The sequence below is a fragment of the Arvicanthis niloticus genome, chromosome 13 (genome assembly GCF_011762505.2).
Source record: "Arvicanthis niloticus isolate mArvNil1 chromosome 13, mArvNil1.pat.X, whole genome shotgun sequence".
Classification (NCBI taxonomy): Eukaryota; Metazoa; Chordata; class Mammalia; order Rodentia; family Muridae; genus Arvicanthis; species Arvicanthis niloticus.
Window position 1 is genome coordinate 32,567,633 of NC_047670.1, and position 27,667 is coordinate 32,595,299.

General features: G+C 40.6%; 1 protein-coding gene across 1 annotated transcript in view; it reads right to left on the reverse strand.

The window, feature by feature from the left end:
• Window positions 1-12,587: 12,587 nt before the first annotated feature.
• Window positions 12,588-27,667, reverse strand: part of Sntb1 (syntrophin beta 1) — a 241,638-nt gene continuing 226,558 nt past the window's right edge. Inside the window, exons 5-7 of the mRNA XM_034517259.2 lie at window positions 20,714-20,910; window positions 16,015-16,205; window positions 12,588-13,165 (exon numbers count right to left, since the gene is read on the reverse strand). Coding sequence (XP_034373150.1) covers window positions 13,073-13,165; window positions 16,015-16,205; window positions 20,714-20,910 — 481 coding nt within the window. The 3' untranslated portion in view covers window positions 12,588-13,072. The remainder of the gene's footprint in view (window positions 13,166-16,014; window positions 16,206-20,713; window positions 20,911-27,667) is intronic.

Consider the following 27,667-nt stretch of genomic DNA (forward strand, 5'->3'; position numbering starts at 1 on the left):
ATAGTTGACTCTGTTGGTCTTCCTGTTGGGTTTCCATCCCCTTTGGGTCCTTGAATCCTTCCCTCAACACTTCCATAAGACTGTTTCCACAAGCTCCATCTAGTTCGGGTGTGGGTCTCTGGCACCTCTCTTTCCATTGGCTGCTGGGTGGAGCCTCTCAGAGGACAGTTACACTAGGTTCCTGTCTGCAAGTATAACAATAAGTATCATTAAGAGTGTCAGGGATTGGTTCTTGCCATGGGATATGTCTCAATTTTGTCCGTTTATTTGGTTGGCCATTCCTTCAGACTCTGCTCCAACTTTGTCTGCACATCTTGTAGGCAGTACACATTTTTAAAGGTTTTTTTGAGGGGGTGGTTTGCCGTCCTTATCCCTCCACTGGGAGTCCTGCCTGGCTACAGGAAGTAGCTACTTCAGATGCCATATTCCCCACTAGCAAATATTCTTATCACCAACCACAAAGCTGAAGGATTCGCTACCTCAAGACTTTCGATGGAGATCGAGACATCCTGCTTAAAGCTTCACCACACGCCACTCTTTTCTTTGAGAAACAGAACTTGGACAGATGAGTATTTCTCCTTATGGAAATATAAAAGACATACCATGAGTGGCCTCATACCAAGTATTCATTTGACCTGTATACCTATCTATATGGAAACATAAATGATATACTGTGAATGACGTCACATGATATGTAAATATTACTATGTAGATCATAGTCCTATATTTAAAACCATAAAACATACAGAAGAAACTAAAAGCTTCACTTCTGGATAAAACAAGGCTTTTTTAGAAAGGACACAAATGCATAAACTCCAATCAATTGGCGTAATAACATTCTGTTTTAGAGCTTAAATGTTCTGCTCTTGGAAATATACTATAACCAAGGAGAAATAAAGTACAATGTACAAGAAACTCTCAGGACTTAGTAATAAGATATAAATCAGTTTTTTGAAATGTGCAAAAATTTTGAGACAATCACTTCGTAAAAGGAAACATCAGAATGAAGGTAAGCCATGTAAAGATGTTTAAATTAACATCATTAATCAAATACAAATTAAGGCCATAAACATCCCCAAAGAGGGATGAAATTTTAAAACTGTCAATACCACATTGTGACTATGTGTCACAGCTGGACATCTTAATGATGTTGGTAGGAATGGAAAATAATTGACTACTTCCTATAAATCTAAGTTTACAGTAATTTTTAAACCCAAGAAAAACTAAGAGGTATATACAATGAGTTGAGTTAGGATATGTATACCAATTTGGTTTTCAGTAATTCCAAATGAAATATATGGATGAGCAAACTAACAAAAATTTCAACAATGAAATACTATTCTCCAATAGTAATAAGAAATAAATTCCTGCAACGGGCTGCATGATTAATTATTTTAAAAGTATTAAACTAAAAAATGTTAAAAAATGAAATTATGAAAATGGTTGTAGAAAACTAAGTAGTTTCCTGAGCTCACTGTGATATGCATGCTGGGGCTCCTCCTGTGGCCCCACGTTTCACGTTTCCTCTCACTCAGGGTGTAGAAACAGCTTTCTCAGAAGATCTTAGCTTGCGTGCATACCTTTATTGGGGTCAGCTTGTGTGCACACACTTGACCAGGGTGAGCCAGAGCTATATATGGACCTTGGAGAATGGGAAGGGGTTCTTCTTAGGATGAAGTTTCATTGGCTGGAGTTTAAAGTACTGGGAATGCTTATTTGTATGGAGAGGCATTCCAGGAATCCTAGGTACTTGCTGGGCAGGTTGTTGGGGAGGGGTGTTGTGCTTGTGAGATTCCTCTGGTAGAAGATTGGGGGTTGTGTTCCCCCGAGATCAGGCAGAGAAGAGGAAGTTCCTCTAAGAAAAGGGAGTTCTCTATTTTGCACTGAGCTCAGAGGAGCTATCTGGGCATGATAGACTACAACCTTCCTAGTGAGGTGCAACACTCAACTGTTGGAGTAATTGACTAGGACCGGTGATGTGTTCTAGATCCTGAATATGTGGTGCTTTACTGGTTTATAAATTGACCAAACAGAGCTCAGCAAGCTGTTATTCATGTGCTGTATAATGATAGACGTGTGCAGTAATGGTCCCGTAAGATTCTGCCCTGGGTAGCATTGAAACTCTCATTGTGTAAATACAACATGCACATCATACTTAAATCATTTCCCCCAGCTACGCAGTACAGGGCTGCTCTTGCAGATGCAGCGTGAGGTACAATTTGGGTGTTAAGTATTCTCTAAGGTTTTAGCTCATTAGAGCCACTGTGCGTTGATTTCCTTTTTAATGCCAATGCCTTTAGAAAGTTTCTATCTATCGTGTATACCCAGAACCCCCTTGGTTCAGTGTCCTTGATGATATTGTGTGCTTTCTACTGCATTAGGTTGGGCCATAGCAAGCTGCCAGTATCCAGCTAGTTCTTGCTCTCTTCGTTGGCCCTTTCATTCCTGTAATGAAAGGTGTGATGCTGAGTAACTTTACTAAGAAAGGTTTATCTGGCTCACAGTTCTGGACGTTCAAAGACATGGCATCCTCACCAGGATCTGGTAAAAGCATTGTGTGGAATGGTACATCAGAGGCAACAGCATGTGTGGAAAGGTCACCTCGCTAGACAAGAGCTTGAGCAATTTCACAGAGAACTCCATTAACACCTCTGTGGGCATTACCCTACTGACCTGAGGACTTCTAACCCAACTTCACCTTCTAAAGCTCACACCGCATCGGCACCATAACAAAGACCAAGGTCTCAACACAGGAACCCTCAAGGAATGAAGCACAAACATACAAACCACAGCACCAATGAATGAACCAATGTGGAAACAGAAATCTGTCAACAGCTTTCATGTTCTTAACTGCGTACCTGTAGTTTCTACCCATCACCAACAAGAAAAGCTTCTGAATGTCTGTAGCTGCAGGCTGCATGAACTTCAGGGGTGGGACTGTGTGATAGGGTGAGGTAGAACTGTAAGAAGCATCAGAAAGGCTAGATGGATCTCCCTTTGTAGACCCAAGAGCTCCAATTCACTGCGTCTGTACAAGTCTTGGGATGTGGAAGCTTTGTCGTCAGTCACGCCCACTGCTCAAGGAAACTGCTGTCGAAAGTTTTGATTGCCAACCTCATCTCTGTACTATGTACCTCAGGGCGTGGCCTGCATGCCTCAAGGACTGGCCTATGTTCAGAGCAAAGAGGTTCTGACTGGATGCTCCTCATCAGGGCTGCACTGGAAGGGGAGTTACAAACCATCCTCATCCGCCTTAGTTACTCTTCTGTTGCTGTGTGCTAGCACATGACCAAGACAAATTGGAGAAGAGCTGCTTTGGGTTTACAGATGTAGAGGGTAAGAGTCCATTGTGCCTGGTGAGTCGTGGCAGCAAGTGGCAGGCCTGGCAGCGGGAGCACAGAGCAGCAAGCTCGCATCTTCAGCAGGAACAAGAACAGAGAGAGTGAATTGGGAGCAGCACATGCTTTACAAAGCCTGTCTCTCTAATGATGTCCCTCAGCCAAGGTTGACCCACATAAACCTCCGCAAACCGAACCACCAACTGGAGACCAAATATTCAAATGCCCAGGAGTAGGGGAGACATTTCCTGTGTAAACCATCACGTTATCCCTCCACAGTTCAAATTCTACTTAGCTACTGGGTTCTTCTCATAGCTTTTCTTTTTCTTTTTCTTTTTTTTGCATGACCCAGAAAAAAAATATCTAAAAATAAAAAGTGGTCAACAATATTTGAAGTAAACCAGAAAGCGGGCACACGGGAAGATTTGTGATGACCCAGGCAATCTGTAGGGAGCTCTAGCCAACACTCGTTAATAGGAGCAAAACGTCATGAGACAAGGGACAAAGAGGGGCTGCGTCTACTCTGGGGCTGTGCTCCAGGAGAAGAGCCCAGCTGGCCAGTTGGCCATGCTTACTAAGCTTTGCAACTGAGTGACCTTGATGGGTGCATGAAAGAGGAGGAAGGTGTAAATAGACCTTAGACTTCCGCTGCTGGGGACTCACTTGCCGAAAGTTCCCATTCTTTAGAATGGGAAGTTCATATTGGTGCCGCTTTTCCTTGGGAAAGCAGAGAGCCACAGGGCCCAAGGATGCATGAGCTAAGCTATGTGGTGATGGTATGCGGAGCAAAGCCATTGCCTGAAGAGTCTGGAGGAGAGACGTTGCGTTGGCCTTTTTTCTGTAAATGTTTTGTTTACAGAAAGAATGAAAATGACGTTGCCTGGAGGAAAGAATGTAGAACATGAAATAGTTCCACAAAGCCTTGGGTCTTTCCATCTACGTAGATGGTTTTTATATCCCTAATCTCTGCATCTAAGCAGGTAGTAAATTTCAATGACTACCGTGAGCTGGAACCTAGAATTTTAGGACCTTGTAACTTCTGTTCTGTTCTCCTTGGAAGCTAATCCTGAGCACATGGGGAAGGTCATATGGAGTACCATAAGGTACCTGTGTGATAGCCAGCAGCAGCCGCAGACCTGTGTACACAGCAGTAAGTAACTCCCCACTCAGGGTAATGCCCCATCCAAATACAGCCACATAAGTGAGCCCAGGCACCCAAACAACAGTGGGAGGGGTGGTCCAGCCTCACTACGCTACACAGTAGTACACAGTAATGCCTTTTGCTGTGCCAAGCCCCTGGGTTGTAAGGCAACTCATTGTAGACAAACCTTAGGTCTCCTTCACTTCTACAAATGAACTGCAAAAGAAAGAAGGTGGCAGAGACTTCAGTGATCAAGACTGTTGCCGCCTGCAGCAACAGCTGACCGGGTTCACCTGTAAGAGAGGCTGAGAATAGGGAAACGGGCGGGAAGAGATGAAGCCAAGACAAAGTTCTCTGATCAAGGCTCAAAGTTTAATAATTTGCTTTCACATATAAAGGGGAAGCCCCACCCCCAGAGTCTCTTCTCGGTTCAGTCCAGGGGCTGGGCAAGGAGATAGCAGTCCGGAAGGTGTCAAGGCTAGCTCAGCAGGCAGTCCATTCTTTTTCTGAAAAATGTAGACTGACCCACCCCTAATTAGATCAGGATCAGGACCACATCAAGTACCAAGTTAAGGGGCCTCTCCACAAGACCCTGGCAAATGAGCTAGAAGTAACTGGATGCCAGTGGCAATCCACTGCAGACTGACCTTTAGCATCAGTTTGCAGAAAATTTAAAACAAGACAAAAGCAAGGTGTGCTTTTGGTGACCTTGGGGGGGTTATAATTCCCCCTTTCTAGTTTAAAAAAGCCTAATTTTTAGAATTACCTGTAAAGTCAGGGAAGAAGCACCATTAGCTGCTTTTTCCACACTCAGAGAGTTATGAAGATATTATTTTAAAGTTTCATAATCTCTTTCACAATTTCTTGTCTTTGAGGATAATAAGGAAATATCAGTAATATTAAATTGTCAACAAACATCTCAAATGTTTGACTGTAGCCAAATAACTGTAATAGCCAGTTCCATTATCTATCTTAGTCTGATATGGAACACCAAGCACAGGAAAATAATATAGGCAATAACTAATTATATTTTTAGTTGCTCTCTTATTAAAGTAGTTGCAACTAAAAGGTCTAAAAGGTGTCAAGTCACATTTACATATTTTAATTTTTTTAATCAAAAATGAGTAACATCTATTTGCCAAAATTGATTACATATAAGTCCTCAAGGCTTAAAACCATTATGAAAAAATTGAAGATACTGAGAACAAGTTTTTGCAATTTAACTTGCACACTTTCTAGAAATGTCAAATTGTTGTCTTAAGCTATTACTCTTCTGATGTTGTAAAGAATAAGATTGTATGGCCAATTATTTTTGAAAGGCCTAGAATATGTCTAGTATACAAATCTGCTCTGGCATTGTCCTGGGGTTCAGGCAATCCAATGAGCTTTTAAATGTCTTATAAAGTTAAGAAACAGTACATGTTTCATAAATTAAGCTGTATTTTTATAAATAAAATTTGAGAATTAGCTATATCTAAAAAAGAAACAATTTTAAGCAATTATAAATCATGAGCCATATACTGGCTATGAGTATATAAAAGCTTGATTTTTTAGCATTTCAAACAGTGGCTACAACACATAATTTAATTATTTGTGTTGAAGCAGGGGAAACTTAAGAAAATACACATGATTTAATTACATGTACTGTCTTCTCAATAGATGAGGCATCTGTAAATATAGTAAATATAGCAAACATCTTTTCTATGGGCTGCATGCATAGTAAATTTTAGGAAATATAAAAGCATGCATAGAGAAAAATGGTAACAAATGATTGTCAAATTTGTCTAAAATGTTTGCCATGTAATAGGCAAAATATCGTTCAGCTGTTGCTGCAGGCGGCAACACAAGACTATAACTGAAGAAAGAAGGAATGGCTTGTTCTTCTGGATTGTTTTTGCTTTCCTGTAAGACCCAGAAAGCTTGTAGAGGAAGCAACTCCCATCCCCATCCCCCACTGCTGTACAGATGGGATTATAAAGCAGAACGGCTACAATTAATGAGGCATTATTGAAGGTCTTTCTTGGTCATTCATTGCCTTTGGGTTCTTGTGAGAAAAATAAGCTTTATTCATCCAAGAATTGTAAGTAAAAGTTGCTAAAAATATAACTGGCTTTCTTTTCTTTCAACATTCCTAGGCCCCTGTCCAAGCCCAGAGAGAATTGCAGCCTTCAGGCCAAGCGTGAGAGTAAGGCAGTCCCTGCCTAAGACTGGAGTCATCCTGAAAGGGTTTGTGTTTGGCATGCCTTTTCCTCACTCAGCTGCCAAAAAGCTATAGATGGTCTGATTTCACATCAGTTCCTCTTGCCTTCGTTTGTCCTCACCAACCTAGCTGTCTTCCCATATCCCCAGCCCCCTTTGCTCTCCTTGCTGCTGCTGTAATACCAATCAATGTCCTCTCTATGGAGCCTTAGATTCGAGAAAAGGAAAAAGAAGAGGAGGAGGGGGAGAAAGAAGAAGAGGAGGAGAAGAAGGAGAAGAAGGAGTAGAAGGAGAAGCAGAGAAAGAAGAAGGAGGAGGAGGAAGAGGAGAAGGAGGAGGGGAGAGGAGGAGGAGGAGGAGGAGGAGGAAGAAGAAGAAGAAGAAGAAGAAGAAGAAGAAGAAGAAGAAGAAGAAGAAGAAGAAGAAGAAGAAGAAGAAGAAGAAGAAGAAGAAGAAGCCAAAAGAGATGTTTCCTCTGTATTTTTCTGTTATCATTTAGACGTGATGCTGTAACCTTTGTGGACATGGTTTAATCGTTTTAATGAGCTACCAAACTTGCTTCCCTGAGTGAAATCAAATTTAGTGTCATTTAGAGGACTGTAGGTAATATAATTGATCCCATTTTCAAATAGTTCTATTATTCAAAATTTCATATAAACAGGCTAAAAATATTTTACCATTCTCAGAATTTTGTCCACAGAAAGAGCCCTTAAAAAACAATTTTCAAGTACACATTTAAGAAGTTCATGTAACATTGAAAGGCTTAAGTTATACCTATGATTCCTGCAACCATTTCTCAGCCATAATTTATATAGGGGCTTATTACATTTTTATAATGTTCCTGTCCAGATATCCTTTTTCAAGCAGAAATATCTTCTCCTTGTTTCCACTATCTCTCCATGCTCAGACCCAAGCACCCTTTCTGTAGCAATTATTTTACTTATTTGTGTGTGTGTGTGTGTGTGTGTGTGTGTGTGAGAGAGAGAGAGAGAGAGAGAGAGAGAGAGAGAGAGAGAGAGTCTTGCCATATATAGCCCAGTTACTCTTAACACTTAGTTTTCTTTTCAATGTTGTGAGTGAAATTAATAATGCTCTTGAATCAAGTTCACTAGAAAACAAAACTTGAGGCAAGGACCAAAGAGACAGCCAGTCATTCAATGGCGGCAGGTATCCTTTGTCAGATGGGTTGTCCCAGGATGGATGATGAATATTTTAGCCCCATCCCAGCCAAGAACACAGAGAGGAAGATCGCAAGCATTACCTGCCCAGTTTCTCCATACGGTGAACTTTCATTTACTGTCTCAGATTTAAGTTCCCTACAGTTTTCGTTTCTCTCAGTGTTTTCAAGTGCAATCCTCTGAGCAAAACAGTTCCCATTCTCATCAGAGCAGCCATGCCTACCTGCAAGAGTCTATCATAAGAAGGATACAGGGAGCATCCCTGGACACTCACCTGAGCCTCCATCCAATCCCCTTGCACCTTCTTGCTATTTGTATGCAATTCTGCTCTAATTGCAAGTAGCCTTGAGATAGGAAGGTACTAGAGCATGTCGGTTGGGGAAGGTTCACTATGGAAGAAACACCACTGATGTGGCTATGGGGGAATCTTTATCCATGCTGAGTGAAGATTTTCTCAGGGTCATTCCTGTAAGAAGTTCCTCCAAATAATCTTCTGTAAGTCCAAGAAGCTCATCATTCCTGGATTGAACCTCACTGGAATCAGACTTTGGTTTGTTATTAGGACCTTCAGAAGAAGGGTATATTTTGTTTGTGCTTTCCCGGGGATGGGATTCTTACAACATTCAGACTGTTTCTTTTAGAAACTCCTTAGAAGCCATGTCCTATATATAACCTACAGGGTGGCTTTTGATCCAAGTCTGGATCTGACTGATGAAAGAACGTAGAAAGCCAGGTATGCATTTTCTGTTTGCCTAGCAGTGGAGGGACAGAGCTAAAGGGCAATGTTTTCAAGCAAGCAACTGGTTTGCTCTAAGCAGAAACCTTAGGTCAAGCAGAACCAGCTATTATATCTAGGATGGTTGCTTGTAGCTCTTCATGAGAACCTCAGGGAAGAGTTGAATCTTGTTGCGATTTTACTGACTTTGTCTATGCCAACACTGACAGTTGGAGAACGTTTACACATATCAATGTGCCAGCTATTAGTGTACAAGAATATTGTATTGATATACCTCCTTTTCCTGCTGGCTACGAGTGCCGAAAAGATGATCTGTCTATGTTAGGTCTTGTGCACTTGTACAATCCTAGCTCATGGTTAAAAGGTACATGTTTTAAAATTTTTATATGTTTGTCAAGTTGTTCTCCAATTTATTGCCAATTTATTGTGGCTTTATTCCCGTTTGTGACCTTTATCACTAGACATCTCAGAAGATTTTAATCTTAGTCTCTTCTTCCCCACCCCCACCCTAAACGTCCAATTAAAAGTTTTCTTTGACTTGTTTTACATCTGTTAGTTGCTGTCAGCCGTGACTTGTCTCTGTATATAGGTTGCTGTTGTGGAAGAGAACTTGGACTTCCGGCGTTTTGTAGGGTAAAACAGGGGTCATGACTAAAGGGTAAACAAACAGAAGTTTTGGTGCCAGAAATGCAAGACCTTTCAAACAACTCTAGCCAGCCAGCAAATGAATGGGTCTGCCTGGTGAGATAAGGAGCATCCTCCTCACGGTGAAAAATTTCAATTTCAGGCTGGATGCACAATACCAAAGTGTTCAAGAAGAGTTCCGGAGTGCAGCAGCATATGCTACGAGGTCAGTGTGGCCCGCAATGCAGCACCAGGGACACTGTGTGCCTGAGATGAGCTTGGGTGGTGTGAACTTTAAAAAAACGTTTTAATTGGTGTCTATGCAGCTTCCAATGTCAGCATCATATTTCTGTGTTCCTAGCAATCCATACACCTTATTAATGCATGAAGGTGGTAGCATTGGAATAAACCGTGCAGAAATAATGCTTCAGGCTTGTAGGTCTTTTGAAACCCCAGACTCTATGGTTCTAAATCTAATCTCAGTAGCACTAAGGTTTCAGTTCGTGGAATGCCTTCTGAATACCAGTCCATCATATTTATTGCAAGAAATTGCAACAAAAATCATTTGTGGTATGACAGAGAGATGAAGTGTTTTGAGCTTGGTACAGGGGTCACATTTTAGTTAAAAAAATGAGAGCCCAAAATTGTAGATGAAAACTCATCTGAAACTATACTCAAACTAAGATTTTGGGGATAAATACTAATATTTTGAGGAGCCTGTCAACATTTGCTGCCTTACATAAAATACTGATTGTGTTTTAAATGGATCCTGAATTGCTAGTGGTATTTGCTTACCTCATCAACACTTCTAAGACTAATCTTGATAGGAAAGTAACATGGTCTCTCTCCACACTCACACAGTCCTCTGAAATGGTCATGAAACCACCATCCAGTCAGTTCACCCCATGATATATTCAAAATATAGCTTATGCATTGGAGATCTGAGGCAAATATTTATTTAGTTCATATATAAATTGTACATGACGTTCATGGGGGCTATAAACGCAGGCAGATTTAGAAAAAAAAAATAAAAACAACTCACAATACACCCAAAAATCATTTTCATACCTCATTGATGCCATTCATTAAATACCTCTGTTTGGGTAGTTCATGATAATTGTATAGTTTGATTTTTATTATTATTATTATTTAGCTATGTTAGGAAAAGATGACATTATCTCTACCCCTCTGTCCTTCTTGAAATGGCCATAAGATGAGAAACATGGGCATATTACCAGACTAAGGAATTCACAGTCTGGTAACTGAGGAAGAATCTACCAGGTAAAGATTGTCCATCTGTCCTGGTTTTCATTTAGGAACAAGCATTGTGGGTTCCATACTTCACAGAACTAAGAACAAAGCAAATCAGAAAAAAAAAAAATCAATTTCTTCCCAAATGACTAAGTTGATGCACTGACCAAGACATGAACCACACTTAGTCTGGGTCATCCACTAACGCCTAAGACAAGATAAAAAATACACTCTTAAGTCATTATTTAAAGATAATGTTTAAAATCTAAGCTGAGAAACAATAGTGGATATTTGAAATTGACTCATCATAGCCACTCTGATATGATATATTTTAATTGGGAGAAAAATCATTCATATACACAACTCTCAGTAAAATTTTTCTATTTCTTGCTAATTACACATTTCAATTTACTTCAGAAAATGCATTGATTTTATTCAAATATACTTTTCCCTAAAATATAAATATTTAAATTAAAATTTTAAAAATGGAAAAGACCATTTATGTTGACTCTTACCCAGATATTGATCTGTCTAAAACATAAGCAATAAAGAAACAATATCTGTAACTATGGTCAATTTAATTTGTCTATAAATATATAATAGAATCTTTGCAACTTGAGTAATTAACTCAAACTTCATGTAGTACCGAGCACCTTAGATTACACATTGTTGAATTAAACTATTGGAATTAATATATGTATCATGTTATTTACAATACAGAAGTATAATTCTCTTGTAAAACAACATTCCAGTGATCTCTGAAAATATATAGTGTGAAAGAGTACAATACAATTTACAAATGCATCAACACTTTCCTACAGGTTTGAAGCTGGCCACCACTCTTCAACATTTTAAAATAGGAAGCCAACCAAAAGTCAATGTCCTGTGGTGGTATTTCCTCAAGTATCAGCTACAAAAACCACTAGCGTCATAGATGCCCAATACAAAGATGTGCAAGGCATAGAACCCTCACCCCTACCTTCAAGACTAAGACTCATGAAGACCAGAATTGTTGAGGAGGCTAGTAAATCCAACAAGGGCCTAACATATCTTAAGTTGCTATTTTGCAAATATTTTTATCAACAAGCTCCTATTACCAACCAGTCATCTGAGAACACTGTTGCGTGTCCCTTGGAAATGGTGGCGTATAGGAAGTGCTTTGGGGAAATGATGGTTTAAAATGGATGCATCTGCAACTCCATAAACACACACAGGTCTGGGGAAGCTGAATCCTGGGCCTTTAGGCAGTTTCACTTTTCATAGGCATCTGCTAAACTGTGACTCTTCCAGTACAGGCAGACCACAGAGCATGTGCTAGTGTAAAACTACACAGAAACGAGTACTGAAAATTTATAAATTCTAGGCTTAATTTTCAGGGCTGGTGAAAAGTAGCTCCAAAATCAAATAATGGGTGTAGGTTTAGTGACTGGATCTTGAAAGGCAAAAATGAAAAGCATTAAGTATTAATAGGCTAGATAATGCCTCAAAATACTCTTGTAGAAAAATATCAAGCCACTATACCATTCCCCTGGAATTCCAAAATTAATATAGATGCTATCTGTAGATTTGATCATATCTCTGGCTCTGTACATGTAAAATAGCATCATCAAGAACTGAGAGATGCTCTCCTTTCCTCAGGCATCACGAGACCAGACAGAAGCAGGGACCACTGAAAGGTACTTCCACTGAAAACTATAAAATGTAGATAGTTAACTTCCAACTATGCAACCAGTGGTGGTGTGTGTGTGTGTATGTGTGTGTGTGTGTGTATGTGTGTGTGTGTGTCTGTGTGTGTAATGACAATCTTTTTAAAAATTGCCCAGAACTTGACTTCTGTAAATATGGGTACCAGTTTTGGCTGTGAGACAGCATCCATGGGTGTGGAGTGGAGTTTTTAAATTAATCATCATTTGTGTGTTTGAGTCTTCAGGATAGCTTTGCAAAGCAAACAGTCCACTTTGGCTCAGATTCTGCCAGCTTAAAGCTCAGGTTAGCATCCGGTGCTTTATTTCATTCCTGTTCAACATATGCTAATGAGAACACTTTGGAATCACTCTAGACCAACAGAAAAATAACTCATTAAGGAAATGAAGTAACAGCTGCTTCATTCTTTTTTTTAAAAATGTGTGTATTGTTGTTGTTGTTCCTACCAATAGAAGTTAGCTCAACTTGAATCAGGAAATAAATCACAGGGAAGCAAGGGGCTGTTACTAGGGGCAGAGAAACAGGTATAACTATCCATTTCTCATCGTCTCGGCTCTGGCTTACTTGGGTGACCCAGTTGCCTAGAAACTGGTGTGATTAAGATCTTTCCATGCTGCTGTGATGACTGTGTCCTTGGTTGTCATTATTTAAAAGATACGCCATATATATGCACCTGTCCTCACCTCTTTGTTCTGTACTATGAGATTTTATTCTTATATCCCCTGTGGTGTTTTCTTTAAGTCGTCCCTTGAAGTTTCTGAAACCGATAGAGGAGCCTGGGATGTTACATGGGACTCCTGAAACCTGAAGCTGGCTGTACATGCTACATCTGGTACACTGCCCGATGTCACAGTCCCGAGGCAAGGCAGGCTTCCTTTCCTAAGTCAAGTCGCTTCTCAGTTCAGGCCACCAAGCCCAGTCGTGTTATCTTAGCAGACAGAAAGGAATGGATGGTGAAAACGATCGGCTTGGGGCAGGAGTGAAGGTCCAGTTGCTGAAATTGAGAAAGAAGAGAGCATCAGAGATTGTCAGTGAGTGCTTGGTGGGGCATAGTGATAGCCACTCTATATGCCCTTGTGTTTCTGTGGAGTTAACTAGAGCAGCTTTGTCCCTCAACCTTTGTTCTCAATGACATAAGAGAATAACTCTTCCAGCTTATTCCTTACATTGCCCATACCTGCTTTTTTTTTTTTTCCTAAAAGGAGTTCTAATGTGTTTACCTATAATAATTCCACAAATACTGATGGGACATTTTGTGTCTAAAGCATTTATTTTCAGCTCCCCATTAGTGATGTTTATGCCAAGTGTGGTAAAGCAGACAGGTGTTCATATTTCACAGCTCAAGTTGCTTGTTTCTTGGTTTCCGACAGTGTTTTAGATGTCTAGTCTTGGCCAGCTCACTTAAAACTCTTCCCAGCCTTACTAATATGCAAGGTAATTAGAATATTAAATATGATCTGCATGTAAAACTGCCTTGTGAAACATGATTACAGAGCTCACGCTAGGTATCTGTCTTTGCCACCTTCTGCTCTTCATCCACTGTGGACATACATCTCTCTGATAGTGACGTCTGAAGTCCTAACCTCCTCAGTGTGCCTCCTGCACAACCCAAGGCATTCCTGGCTAAGGCATAGAGACCTTCAGAAATGGAATTATCACTTAACCTAATTTAGAAAATTTTGGGAAACTTCTTGATTCCCTCCTGTGACTTTTGTTTGATGGTGGTGCTTCTATACAATACGGGAAGTGTGACATGCAATAATATCTACCAAACTGAAGATCACTTTTTACAGAGCAGTATCTTGGTTTCTTTTTTTGTACTTGTTGCCATGATAAAAGCATTTTTATAAAGGCAACTTAAGGTTGTACTTTACTCTAAGGTGAATTCCTCGTGGTGGGAAACTGAAGGCAGCTGGGCTGGTAACACCGGATCCACAGTCAGGACACAGGGATGGATGCATGGACGGATGGATGCTGCTGCTCTAGGATCATGACCTGGCATGGAGGGGGCCCTTCCAACTCCTTTAATGCAGTCAAGATAATCTTTCACTGTTGAAATCCTAAGAGGTAGCAATTGTCATTGTCCCCATTTTTCACACATTTTTCTGTGTGAAATCTAAGATCTAGAGATGTTTTTCAACTTCATGAAACCACAGCTTTTACAGTCAATAACAAAATGCGGACTGAAGTCTATGTGATGTCAGAGCTGGAGATTAATTACCCATATCCCATGCCACTAAAAATGGACACAATTTTAAATATTGACATTAAAAAATGTCTGACTCAATCTTTGTATTTCATAGCCAGGGTGACTTGAATCCAATGAAATGAAAGGAGCAAAATAGCCTTGGATTCAAGCAAGGATAAAACCAAAGACTAGTTCTTGTGTGTTTCCACATTGCTGTGAAATAGCTGCATTTAAGAACAGGTACACGGATGGATGATTGATACACTGGTAACAAACGTGATGTGTTTTAGTGACAGGGATGTCCACGTCACTACCTCATCTCAGTCATGGTCTCAGGCTACATTTAAAGAACTAGAATGCAGAAATATAAAAAGCAAAATCCATAGGAATTCTGAGAATCCACTGGAAAATAAAAGAATTCTCAGACAGTGAGTAAGGGTCCACTGTCGGCCCCTGGGGAATGGACTTGGTCACCTCTGCCAATAGTACCTATAATAACAGCCTAGTTTTGCACTGAGGTCAGTGGGGTCATGTGATATGTCCTAGTTTGAGGTGAAAGGCCTTTTAACTCTTCACTGTGAACATGGCCCTTCCCTTTAGTAAGCTTCTGGGAGTTCCAAAAATGCTTTTCAGATACTTCCTAGTAAAGCCCACTGAAGAAACACCTTTACAACCTGTGGCAAGAAGCGGGAATAGGAAAGAGGTGGGTAGAGTGCACGTCCAGTACTGAAAACAACTAGATTTTTTTTCATTTAGGGACTAATTTATGAGTTTTAAATTTTCCCTGTTCCTGTTGGAGCAGGAAGCCAATTTATTGTGATGGACACAATGGCTGGATAGAGTAGTTATTACAAATTCAAGGGTGTGCTTCCAGTTCTGTACTTGACACCTTAAGTGAGATGCTTCATTTTCTAAGAAATGTCATGGACCACTATTGCCTATCAGTGGAAGAATGTACCATTGTCAGCTGCTAGATAATTGGATTTCATACATGTCTCTACTATGGTTGGGGAACAATGACCACAGAAAATCATTAATTTAAACACAAGAACTATGTTCACCAGTGTTCTGTATGGCTGTAACTTTAATCAATTAACTGGCTAACTTGGGTGAATATTGCTTGACAGGTAGTTCCCAACTTTGGTAGTCTTGTTTGTCTGTCCCTCCCTCACCTCTGATGCTATCTACTGTGTATTCCCCCCAGTGCCCTTAGTTCTCTACCCTGGCAATACTTATTTTACATACCTGCCCTCATCCCCGTCACCTGGCACAATGCCAAGGTTATATTAGCTGCTTAGAGCATCTTCAAAATGAACGGGACCTTATGTTAAAACACCTGAGAAATCCTGTTTGGTAAGAATTTAATGCTAACCTTATAAAAGATTCTTTCTCTAGATTTTCAAATATTTATGTCATTTTTCAAATGAAAATGAAAGCAAAGGAAGGAACGAACTAGAGATAGCTGGATCTGTTTGAAGCCGTAGAATTCAATTCCACCTTCTCAAGGACCAACTGCAGCAGGAGTCTGCCACCACTGTGCTATCAGTAGAATGTGTTAAGTAAGTAGTAAGGCGGCTTACCATTCCCAAGTCATTGCAGATGTGATGCATAATGCAGTAAATGGAATCATGTGGTCACAAGAAAAGCACACTTACAATCTCTCCTTCTTTGCCTCCAAAGTCTAAATAGAGCATCCTGACTCCATCATCCGAGGACATTTTGAGCTTCTCATAAGGGGACTGTATGATTGTCTTGGGAAAGGCACCATCCTGAGGCTCAGTGGAAATAGAAAATCCATTTTCATAATGTATGGTCAAGCGGCATTCCTGGTTTCTGTAGGTGCAGGCTGAGAGAGAGAGAAGGGTGAGGGAGACATGGTGGAAATCAATCCATCTGGCTTTTTACCCAGTCACTCCATCACTTTACTGTTTTACTTTCTTTAACCCAGTGTTTGGCCCCAAATTTCTTATTAAAGTGAGGAAAAAAAAAAAAACCATAGTTCCCATACTTCTTGGATTGACATTGATGTTAGCAGTCATTGAGAATTGAGATTCAGTGGTTGCTTTCTGGCCTGCGGTCCTTAGCTTGCCTTCTGACAAGTATATCAACAGGAAAGGGATGCATGACTTCCTAGGGCCAGGTAGACCTGGCTTTCAGCCAGAAACAACAACCCTTTTATTTAAATAAAGCAAGCCACCTCTGCATCATCATCATCATAACCATCACCACATCAACAGCATGATACACACAGACAGACAGACGCACACATGCACCTGCATCTGAATACTCATATTAGCCATTGGATGAAAGAAACATGCAAAGTTAATACATACAACATGCTTAAGAGGTCAGAAGTGAGCAATTTAAAAACAATCTACCTTCATTTTTAAAAAGGCCCAACAAAGTTTATTTCAGAAATTAAAAGGTCAGTTCCTCTAATTTCCCCTAAGACTTTGGGTCCAGCAAGTGCTGTTGCAGACAGGTCTGTGATGTGGCACCTTTCATGAACAATGCTTCTCCATCTCCCTGCCTGAAAGATGTCCAGAAGCTTGCGGGAGGACATGCACAGGGCACCTCCAACTCAGAGGAGCAAAAGAATGAACCTTGGAAGTAGTCCTGGTGTGGGGTTTTACCTGGAAACCTCTCTGTTTAGGAAGAATCCAGTACATTAAGCCTATTACAGGGGTAGGGAGTGGGTAGTCGCTAGCACCCTAGCACCAGTGGAGGAAGGGCTACAAATATATTCTTTATATCTTCAGCAAAGATTTCCAGAAAAGCCTATCAATTATCAGACTGGGGTTAGTTTACCTCATAAAACGCTACATTTAACAGGTCTCTGCAGGTCAATTGGCTCAGACATTGATCTACATCTAACTGAATTTTAGAGAAGCTTGGACAAATTCTTTGGCGGCGGCGGTGGTGGTGGTGGGGTGGGGTGGGGATCCTGAGAGCCACACTAGATAGTGTCATTGGTTGAGAAACCACTCGGTGTCACCCTTCGCTCTGCTCTGCTTTTTAAATATACGAAATAAAATCCCACCCCTGACTACAGAAGCAGAAACATCTCAATAATATTATAGGGCTTAATAAACCTAAAGCTCAGAGAGGAGACAATCTCACCACCTGGGGATGCTTGGCTTTGAAAATTCAAGTCCTTTCCTCTCTGTTTCATGGTCTGTTCTTCATACTCTGGCATTCGGATGTAGAAGGCTTTAGGACAGAAGGTTGGCAGTGAGTTTTTCAGCCTTCCCTTCTCATGATTCATGACAGATGATGACAATTGAGTAGAAGGGCACTTCAGATTTTGGAGGAAGACATAGCATCTTGACTGGCCACAAAATGAGGTGTCCTTTCAAATGGAGCTCTGATGAACACACGTGCCCCTGCCCTGACTTACTGTAAGTAGTTTTCATCTTATGTGAGCTCATCTTTTTCAAAGGTTTTCTCTGATAGAACTCCACCATCCCCACCCTCAGTCCAAGGATAATGAAGGACAGTGCCACAGAGGTAGCAATGGCTTCCCACCCTGAGCCCTCCCTTTCTGCGGATTTTCGTTTTTTGTACCTGCAGCAAATGTAAGTCAGTTTTAAACATAGTTTTATTCATGCTTTCCCCAAGTTTGAACTTTGAAGCTATGCAATTAGTTATTCTGAGTTAGCGGTGGCATGCTTTGATTCCAGTCAACATCATATGGTATTGGTGGTCTTTACTGGGTGGAATCATCTTTCCAAAGGTATTCTCAGTCTCCATGGGATAAACTAAACACATGATCACATTAAAAGAAACTCTGATAAAGACAGAAGTCTTTCTCGCCAAGTGTCTGAAAGCATCACTGATGCTGGAGCTGGGTTGTACCTTTAGTCACTTATGTCACAACTCTGTTTCCCTCCATCTACCTCGTTACATAATTCGTTGTAATCCTCCTTTGGCTACTATGTCACCAACCTTGGGATTTTCCTATTGAGAGAGATAGTGTCTACACACTAATAGAGTGTAAAACAAATCAAATCCTCATGGATGGCCTCATTCTTTCCTAAAATCATTGCCTGAAGTCTGGATCTTACTGGTATACACCTATAACTTTATTAAACTCAGCATTTGAGTGGCGTGAACCTATTCCAACTTTTGTGTTCAGAGCCTGCCTTTTGCGCCAGATACCATCAGTGTACAACCTTCAGAAACACCCCTAGTGGGCCATCAGCAATGACAAGAAATGTTTAGGGACACAAATTACTTTTAAGATAATCATTAACAGAAATTCTTCAAGCCAAGAATGAGCATGGTGGTCTACGTATCTAATTGCAGCATTTGGTAAGACTGTCAGTTTGAGGCATGCCTAGGCTACCTGCTAACATCTTATCTTTAAAAATAAAGGAAAAACCACTGACTATCTTGGGTATACTGCCACTGAAATTCTACTACATATTTAGAGACATTTTGAGAAAAAAAAAAACACCATCACATGCTACTGTATGTCCTATCATTTAGAGTACTCCTGGATATTTGAGAGGTGGTACCCTACTGCAGTACTTCTTAAAGAGTGCCCCATACCCCAGTAGCACTACCTCTTCCTAGATCTGTTATAGGAGAATTCTCATGCACGGTTCTGTGCTGAATCTGTATCTCTAGAGTGAAGAGAAGCTCAGCTATCCATGTCTCTAAGTACAAAATTATTGTTTTGTTATTGGTACAGAAAAACTTGGTACAAACTTTCTAGTGGTTTGGTGGAGACTCTTCATCCTCTAGAGGACACCGGCAAAGTAGAGCTTAATGGAGATTTACACCATCCTGGGAAGTAGCTCTTTAGCACATGTGACTAGGAAGCAGGAAAGATGACACAACTGAGGAAATTATTAAGCTTTAATTAATTTAAATTTAGATAGCTTCACTGAGCTTATTACATTAGGCTGTGCAAGTCTTGGGTAATAATTCTAAGAGTAGCAGCTGATAATAGTTCTTGTTCACAAGACCCTCAGAAGTGGGTCTATCTGTTTTTCTGATTATAGCTGTGGAGTGGAAGAAACAAAGCAATGAGCTGAATGACTAAGAAACGACAGGGCAGGGATGTTAGTCCAGGTCAGTCACTATTCAAAATGACCAAGGGTGACCTCAAGCCTCTACAGCCTCCTCAAAGCCACACAGGAACATGCAAAGCGGCATCACAGAGAGGAGAAATAGAGTATCACAAGTGGTGACTGTGAGGAACTCAGAGGTCCTGGGAGACTGGATGAAGCGATGCTTAATTGTCACAGAGTGCCCTGTATAAACGTGTCAGCAGGAGGCTGGACAGAGGTCCACTGTAGATCTCAGGACTGGAAATTGTACTAGGGCTTGGGACAAGACACTGCATCACACACACAGACACTGTTGGCTTTGTACAGGATATTCTATATACACTGTGTTAAATACAGGGTCCACTTTAGCCAATTTACATGATTTTATGATGTGTATTATACACACACGTGCATGGCCATGAATACACACACACACACACACACACACACACACATACACACATACACACACACCTGCACATACACATATATACATACATACATCACACACATGTACATAGACACACCAAAATGAAAACTTCTACCAAACAGGACAGTATTGACATTAATATCTCTAATTTCATTTAAACAATATTGGCTTTGTTTCAACTGACTGATTTAGGACACACAGTGGGTTGTTTTTTACTATAAGAAAAACCATCTAGCATAGAGTAGGGATGCAGTAAATGACATGGAATGGACGGATCTCTCCTTTTACACACGCATCTCTTCTTTGTCATTTTGGGGAGCACTCTCTGACAGTAGACTTCTTCCAACCTGTCTCTGCCTCTTTATTTGTGCCAAGGATAGAGAGAACTCTGCTAAGGTTCTGGAACTTTCCTTCTGCTCTGCTTCCCCCAACTCAGATGCCCTTCTCTCCTGTCATTTCTAATGGTCTGAGTCCCCAGTTTTGAGCTCAGTTTAGTACCAATACTAGTCACTCAGATTCTGTTCCCATTGTTGATAACCAATAACCCTACTATTTATAACCCCCAAATTCCCTTCCTTTGGGAAGCCATCCATGTGGTCATAATTGGGAGGATTGGAAGTGACCATCCTAGTTACCAGTTTCTCTTCAATGAAGGTGAGATGAGGTAGAATAGAACAAAAGCCTCCAGTTATGTTTTAGGAGGGCAAACAATGCCTAATTGAGAAGCACTGAAGTTCAATGCTATATAAGTTTACATACCTTATAACACAAGGAATAGAAACAGTTTGGGGGGCAGAGCAGTTAGGGTTTCACCTTCCCGGTACTTGTGTGTTAGTGGGACATTGGTAGCTCATAGGTGGCAGCACTCACCTGTGGTGATTTCGGCAGTGAGCTCTGCTGAATTGTGGCACCCCTGTACTATGCTCCTAGTCCAGTGAGAGAGGTCCCTGCTGATCTCTGCCCGGAAGAGATGTGTTTCAATTCCTTGCTTGGTACCAGTTCGTGTTGCAAAGGACAGATCCATAGCAGCCTGGGGTGATCCTTTCCCTGGACCTGAATGGACCAGCCTAAAGAGAAGGGTGTGGGGGGAAAGAAGGAAATAGAAGAATAGGGAGTCAGGAAGAGAGATTAACATCAAAGCAGTCTTTTTAAAAGAATCCACTTGGCACATCACACAGGAAAAGCCCCAAACTGATGCAATACTCATTGCAACCTCAAATCAAAGATGTCCACTGCTCTTCAGTGGCTTTTATCATCTTCTCTCCAATGATGGAGTGAGATTAAAGATCATTTAAGAACTGTGCATTTATCACTAAAGTCTGTCAGATGATCCTGGGCCAGAAGGCTGAAGATCAGATGCTCCAACGTTTTGTAGTATAGAGACTGTTCAGTTGTTCAGCGATATCTATAAATTGGCTAAGATTTAGAAGCTATGCTTTGTGCTTCCCATAATTTCAATTAACTCAGTCATTTTGGATTTCTGACGGGGTTGAAAACTTATAATCTCATAGCCAATCCTGGCTATTTACTTTGAGAGAAAAGATTTAAGTGGATGGTTTTCAGCTGACATTCATTCTAAAGCCAATAAAAAAGCCAGGTTCAGAACTAAGTGTTTTAGTTAGGAGAGATGACAGAGATTCTGGTTAGTCAACAAAATGATGTACTGGGTATTAGGACTATCTTGTACCTCACTGGTACAAATTGGCATAATTATGTTCTAACTGCATTTTGAGAGAAAAGTTTTATTTTAACAGGAAGGGTGATATGTAGGAGGAGCTAAGGTGAGAGGAAGAGGAGTAAGGAGAGGAGAATCTAGGTGATGAGAGAGAGAAAGAGAGAGAAAGAGAAGGGGGGACATGGAGGCAGATGTTCACGTGTCTCCACCAGTCAAAGATAGTTGATATATCTAGGTTGGGTATTGGGTTACACTTCTGATTGAGCATTACCAAACTTATAAAGCCTTTGTTTAACATTTTAAAAAAAATTTATAAAAGCAAAAAGGAAAAGGGAGCATGGGATAGGGGTTTTCTAGGGAGGGGAATTGGGGAAAGGGGATGACATCTGAAATGTAAATGAAATATCCAATAAAAAAAAGAACTGTTCATTTTGTTAAATGTGCAGAAGATTCAAATAATATGATATAACCTGTGCAAATCCAACTATGCTTATATAGAAATATTAAAAGAATAGATAAATAAATCAATGAGAAAATAAAAAAGTGAAATTCTGCATAGAATTCTCCCCAGTCCAATTCCATCCCCACACATGTGCATATTTCTGCCTGGGCAGAAGAGAGGAAAATGAATCTATTGTACTAAATGGGCATGAGATTCAATTTGTCACATCTCATAGCTGGTAGGATCTAGCTGTGCTAAGCATACCTCTGGGCATGCATAGAGTTATGCATACAGGCCCTACAGCCATGCAAACCACTGGGGACTCCATTGGAGAAACAGCAATCTGTTTATCTGTTCAAGCCAGAGAAAGACCTAGAAATGTTAGACTTCTGAGGAAACGGTAGAGATTGCCCTTTGGTGGGTATTTATAGGAACTTTTGGAAGCATTGTTTTTCAACTACACAAGAATTTCACACCGACTTTATAGCATCCCCTTGGCATAAAATGTGACTTTTATATTAAATAATTCCCTGGAAGGCCAGACTTAAAACGTAAAAATCCAAAGTATTCCGAGTCCCACTATCGGCTCCTGCTTCTCACATGTCCCTTGGAAGTGCATTCTTTCCTGCTTGACATTTCAACTTCCTCTTCAGAGTGGCTCTCATATCAATCATTTGCAGGGCAGTACCAGTGTAATTTTATAAATGTTATTTCTCTCCAGGGGATCTGCATTTTCATCCTTATCTTTTAATATGGAAAGCAACGCCACTATTTGCTAGGAAAACACCAGGTGACACCTGTTGGGCCGGCTGTTTTCTTAGACAAAGAGTTTGATACTTTGGAAGTTAAAATATGTGTAAGGAAATTTATTTCCACCCTGTAATGCTAAACAGTAGAGAATAAAAGAAATTGTATTACAGATTGTGGGATTCCTAATAAGAAGCTTGTGCAACTCTGAAAGGCTTCCTCTCATTTACAAAGCTGGAGATTGGTGGGAGGAAGAGTTTGCCAAGTCACTTCGAGGGGAAAATAAGTTATTGAAAAATTTGTTTACTGTGAGGTTCATTTTCTCGCCTTTCCAGCACTGAAGGTAGGTAGGTAGCCTCTAACATGCATGAAGGCACATGGCTGTGTATGTGGGTTCATGAAGCTATTGAACATGTACATGTGTACGTGCATGTGTATGTACACACACATGCATATGGGTGCACATGTGTGTTCAGGTGTGTGTGCAGATCAGGGGACAACCTCAGAAGTTGCTTCTAAGGTACTATCCACCTTGTTGTTTTTGAGGCAGGGTCTCTCACTCTCCTGAAGCTCACTAAGTAGGCCAGAATGGCTGGCTAGGAATCCACTCCATGTTCACCCTGCCCAAGGGCTGGGATTGCAAGCTTGTGCTACCTCACCTGGCTTTTCAAGGCATCTTCAGATCCACAGGTGTTCAAGCTTCAGTTGCTTTAAGAAATATAGTCATCTATTCTCTTTTCCAATTTTTAATATCAAGATTAGTTGAGCCCAAAGGCCAGGCTGCATGTTGGACTGAACAGGTAACAGAAGTTTGGGAGACATAACATATTGTGCCAGAAAGTCACTGATTTTATTGAAAAAGTTTTAGAAAATTATTACCTCATAAGGGAGTGTTGTGAAGACTAAGTAACACTACTGGTTTACTGTCGCTTGCTCAGAAGCCAGTGTGTGGCTCATACTCAGTAAGTACTTTTATTCTTTACACTTATAAGTTTAATTCCCGCCCCATAGGACTAGGGTTATATATAATAAAAAATTTTAAAAGAATTTGGTTCAGTGTCTTGTATGTTATGGCCAGCATCCAATAACAACTGGTTTCTTTAGGTTTTGCCTGTTCTAAGTTGTTTTTACTTTCCAGTCCCTAAATAATTTTCATCAATGGCCTCAAATTGGTCATAATTAGGGGGTTGTCAGTTTTGTATCATAGAAGCAATGAGAAAGTAATGAGAAAAAAACATATAGTCATCATAGAGTGGGAAGAAAAGAAGAGGGAGAGGGAGGAGACGGAGGAGAGAAAGAGAGAGAGAGAGAGAGAGAGAGAGAGAGAGAGAGAGAGAGAGAGAGAGAGAATTATATGGGAATGAAAGGGAAGGCAGACTTGGGACAATGCTTTTGAAGACTTTCTTCAGAACACAAGGTGCAAAGGTTGCTAGCAGCAGAGCATGGGGCAAATTTTCCTTATAACCATAAAACGAATCTCAAACCAACATTTTTTTTCAAGAGAATCTATAATATTGGGATCAATTATAACTAGAAAATGACCTTTGTTAGAAAATACCCATTTGGTAGCTTTGGGGATGAAGGGATGCAACTGCTACTAGAATGTCACGGGTATGAGAAAGCCATGGACCAGGCCAGCTCCTGCCATGTGCCTGTGTCAGAGAAGTAATGATAAAAGAAAGCCTCAGAGGTGGGGATACTGGCATTCAAATTTGTCTCATCATGAAATGCTCACTGAGCGAGAAGGAAAAAGGGAAATTTGATTTTTCAACTTATCAAGTGTGAATTATGTAATATTTATACTAAAGGCTCTTTCATCCAAGGCACAGCATACATGCAGATGATGTGGATTTTTTAAAAATTATTCCAATATTTGTACGATGATGTCTTAAAACAAAAAGCCATTTCTGGTGCTTAGTACGTATTCTAGTTACAAAAGGACACTTTCCCAATTGAATCCACTCAGAATACAAGTACCTGTTATGTACATGTGTGCAAATCTTCTGGGTGGAGTATTGCATATATTCTTAAGATTATTTTTATAAATATTCTGTGTCAATATGGGGAAAGGCATTTTTTTGTAAAGTCCTTAATACAATACTCAACTACATGCAAAAAAAATGTGTAGAAACAGGTTCATTAGAATGCCAAGCAATTTTATAGGTGATTTATTGATTTCTGAAAAATATTTATCTTTTTAAAATTTGATTTCCCTCCAAAAACCATATGCTAAACAATTTTAAAAGCTTTGAGACCAAAATGAACCCAAACACTCCAATTCTTAGAATTAGAACTTTGCACTGAAAATGTAGAAATTCAGACTCAGCATGTTTTCAGTGTTTATTGTTCAATATTAGTGGCAATTCAGAGATGTAATATGGAATTCCTCATCTGGGTCCTCTGCATTTATATGTGGGTGCGTTTAAGCTATATTCTCCATGTGTGTGAACAACACAGAATGCACAGGCTATGGTTAACTATCCACACAAGGTGAAACTATGCCTATGGCTCCATTAGGACCTTACAGTCAATCAGCTGGGCCCCAGGAAAGACACAGGCAAGTACCTGAGCCCTGCAGATTAAACTAATACTAGTCTTGGATTCAGGCACTTTCTAAGGGACCACAGAGGAACTTCCTGCTCTACTCATGTCCCTTCTCCCATCTTTCCAACTGGACACCAAACAAAAACTGCTAATTTATTCATCCAATTTATTTAACCAATCAATAAGGATTTTATTCATCTCCAGGAAACATATATAATCAATATTTATACATTCTGGAAAAGTTATAGTCAGAACACTCCTCAAATTCATATACTGAAGCCTAATCCCCAATATGACTATAGTTGGACATAACTTCAATAAAGATATTAACTGTGGTGGTAAGGGTGGGAATTTAATCCAATAGCAGCACAGTGATTTTTATTTGTTTGTTTGTTTGTTGGGGTTTTTTTGTTTTGTCTTGGTTTGGTTTGGTTTTGGTTTTGGTTTTTCGAGACAGGGTTTTTCTGTGTAGCCTTGGCTGTTCTAGAACTCACTCTGTAGACCAGGCTGGCTTTGAACTCAGAAATCCACTTGCCTCTGCCTCCCAAGTGCTGGGATTAAAGGCGTGCACCACCACTGCCTGGCCTCAGCACAGTGTCTAGACATCTCTGTATGCACAGATGCTGAGTTCCATGAAGGAACAGATGTAGGCAGCCATCTGCAAGCTAGGGAAACAGCTTGCACAAAGAACACAACAGATTGATCTTGAACATCTTAGCTTTCAGTGGAGAGAGAAATGAATTCCTAACCCACTCAGTCCACACAATTTTGTTGTAATGCCTGCTTTACACACAGTCCACTCAAGTCTTGAAGCAAATAGGACAAACACCGATCCAGCACTGGTGAGCAAGGTTGAGAGGAGAGCTTTTACTTATCCTGATCCAATCTCTTTTTTTCAGGTCCAGCCTCTGTAACATCTCAGGAAACAATTTTCTCCAATAGATAACAGCGGAGAGTATGAGCTAGGGTGGCGAGAATAGGGAAGAATCGCTCTGTCTCCTTGGGGCAGCCTGTTCAGTGTCTCATGACTCACCCTGAAGTCTCACTAAACACATCCTGAAGCAGAACTTCAAACTTAAGTAGAGAAGGGCTACATGCTCTTAATTTCATGATCCGAGGAGCACCAGGATCTCCAATGTGGGCTGTATTCACCACAAAGGAGAGACATTTACATGGAATCAAATGATGTTCAGGGAATTTCCAGACGAGGAAAGGCCTTTTAACAGTGGTAAAGACAACGCCACTTGCTCTTTAGATGTCTGTGGGATGGACAGATAAAGGAAGCAACAACTTTGCATCTTTGGCCAACAACACTGTATGAACTGAAACCAACGCATGATTGGAATTAAGAAGGTGACATCCCTGTGCTCCTTACAGTGATCGGATCTCACCAGAACTGTAGCAGCCCAATACACCTGAGTCTATGATTTCATTAATGTTCTCTCTGGATTTTGGCTTATCTAGAGGGAGGAACTCTGAGGATACATGGTTTCCCCTGGTAACTCAGATGAGGTAATACTTCCAGCAAGGTTGACGTTGCTTAGAAGGTGCTCACTTGATAAGTACTGTTGCTCATGTATCAAAACTGAAAACTGCTGGGCCAACATGTTTTGAGGGACAAAGTTGTCCTTTGTGTGTGTGTATGTGTGTCTGTCGTCTGTCTGTGTCTGTGTGTCTGTGTGTCTGTGTGTCTGTGTGTTTGTGTGTCTCTCTGTGTGTGTACTTGGTGGGTACACACATCCAAAAGCCAGAGAATGATATAGAGTTTCTTCCCCCAGTAGTCTCCCATTGATTCAGTGTCTCTTGGGATGTGGAGCTCATAATTTCTGTGAGACAAGCTTCCTAGCAAGCTCCCAAGAGTGCCTTGTCTCTTTCCATCACAGTGCTGGGACCGTAGGTGTATAAGAGGCCATGCCTGGATGTTCACATGGGGGAGGGGGTCAGGATCTGAACTCAGGTCCTCATATTGTTTTTCTTCACTGAGCCATCTCCGCAGCCCACAAAGTTGTGTTGATAATAAAACTCACAGCTAGTGAATATACTTTACCTCTCCTGAGGTAAGGCGCCTCCTCCGATTCCTCAGGTATTATTACCAAGTCATAGTTCTATTCTTTCCTGATCACCATGTCTTAGACTCACTCGCCAGAGCAGGAGCCTGCTCCAATGCCTCATCAATCCAATGATCTCGATACTCTTCCTGACACATGGTAGATGTAAGTTGGATACCAGCACGGATGCATGCTTTTCTAAATGTTTTTATAATTCAAGTTTAATTTTGCAATGGAAACCATGCATGTACACAATTGATCTATTTTGAAGTGTTTCCAAAATTGGGGCCCATTAAAGAGTTTCTCAGTGGGAATCTTATTTGTAGACCACCCTTGGGAGCATATTGCCACAGCTAGATCTGGGGAAC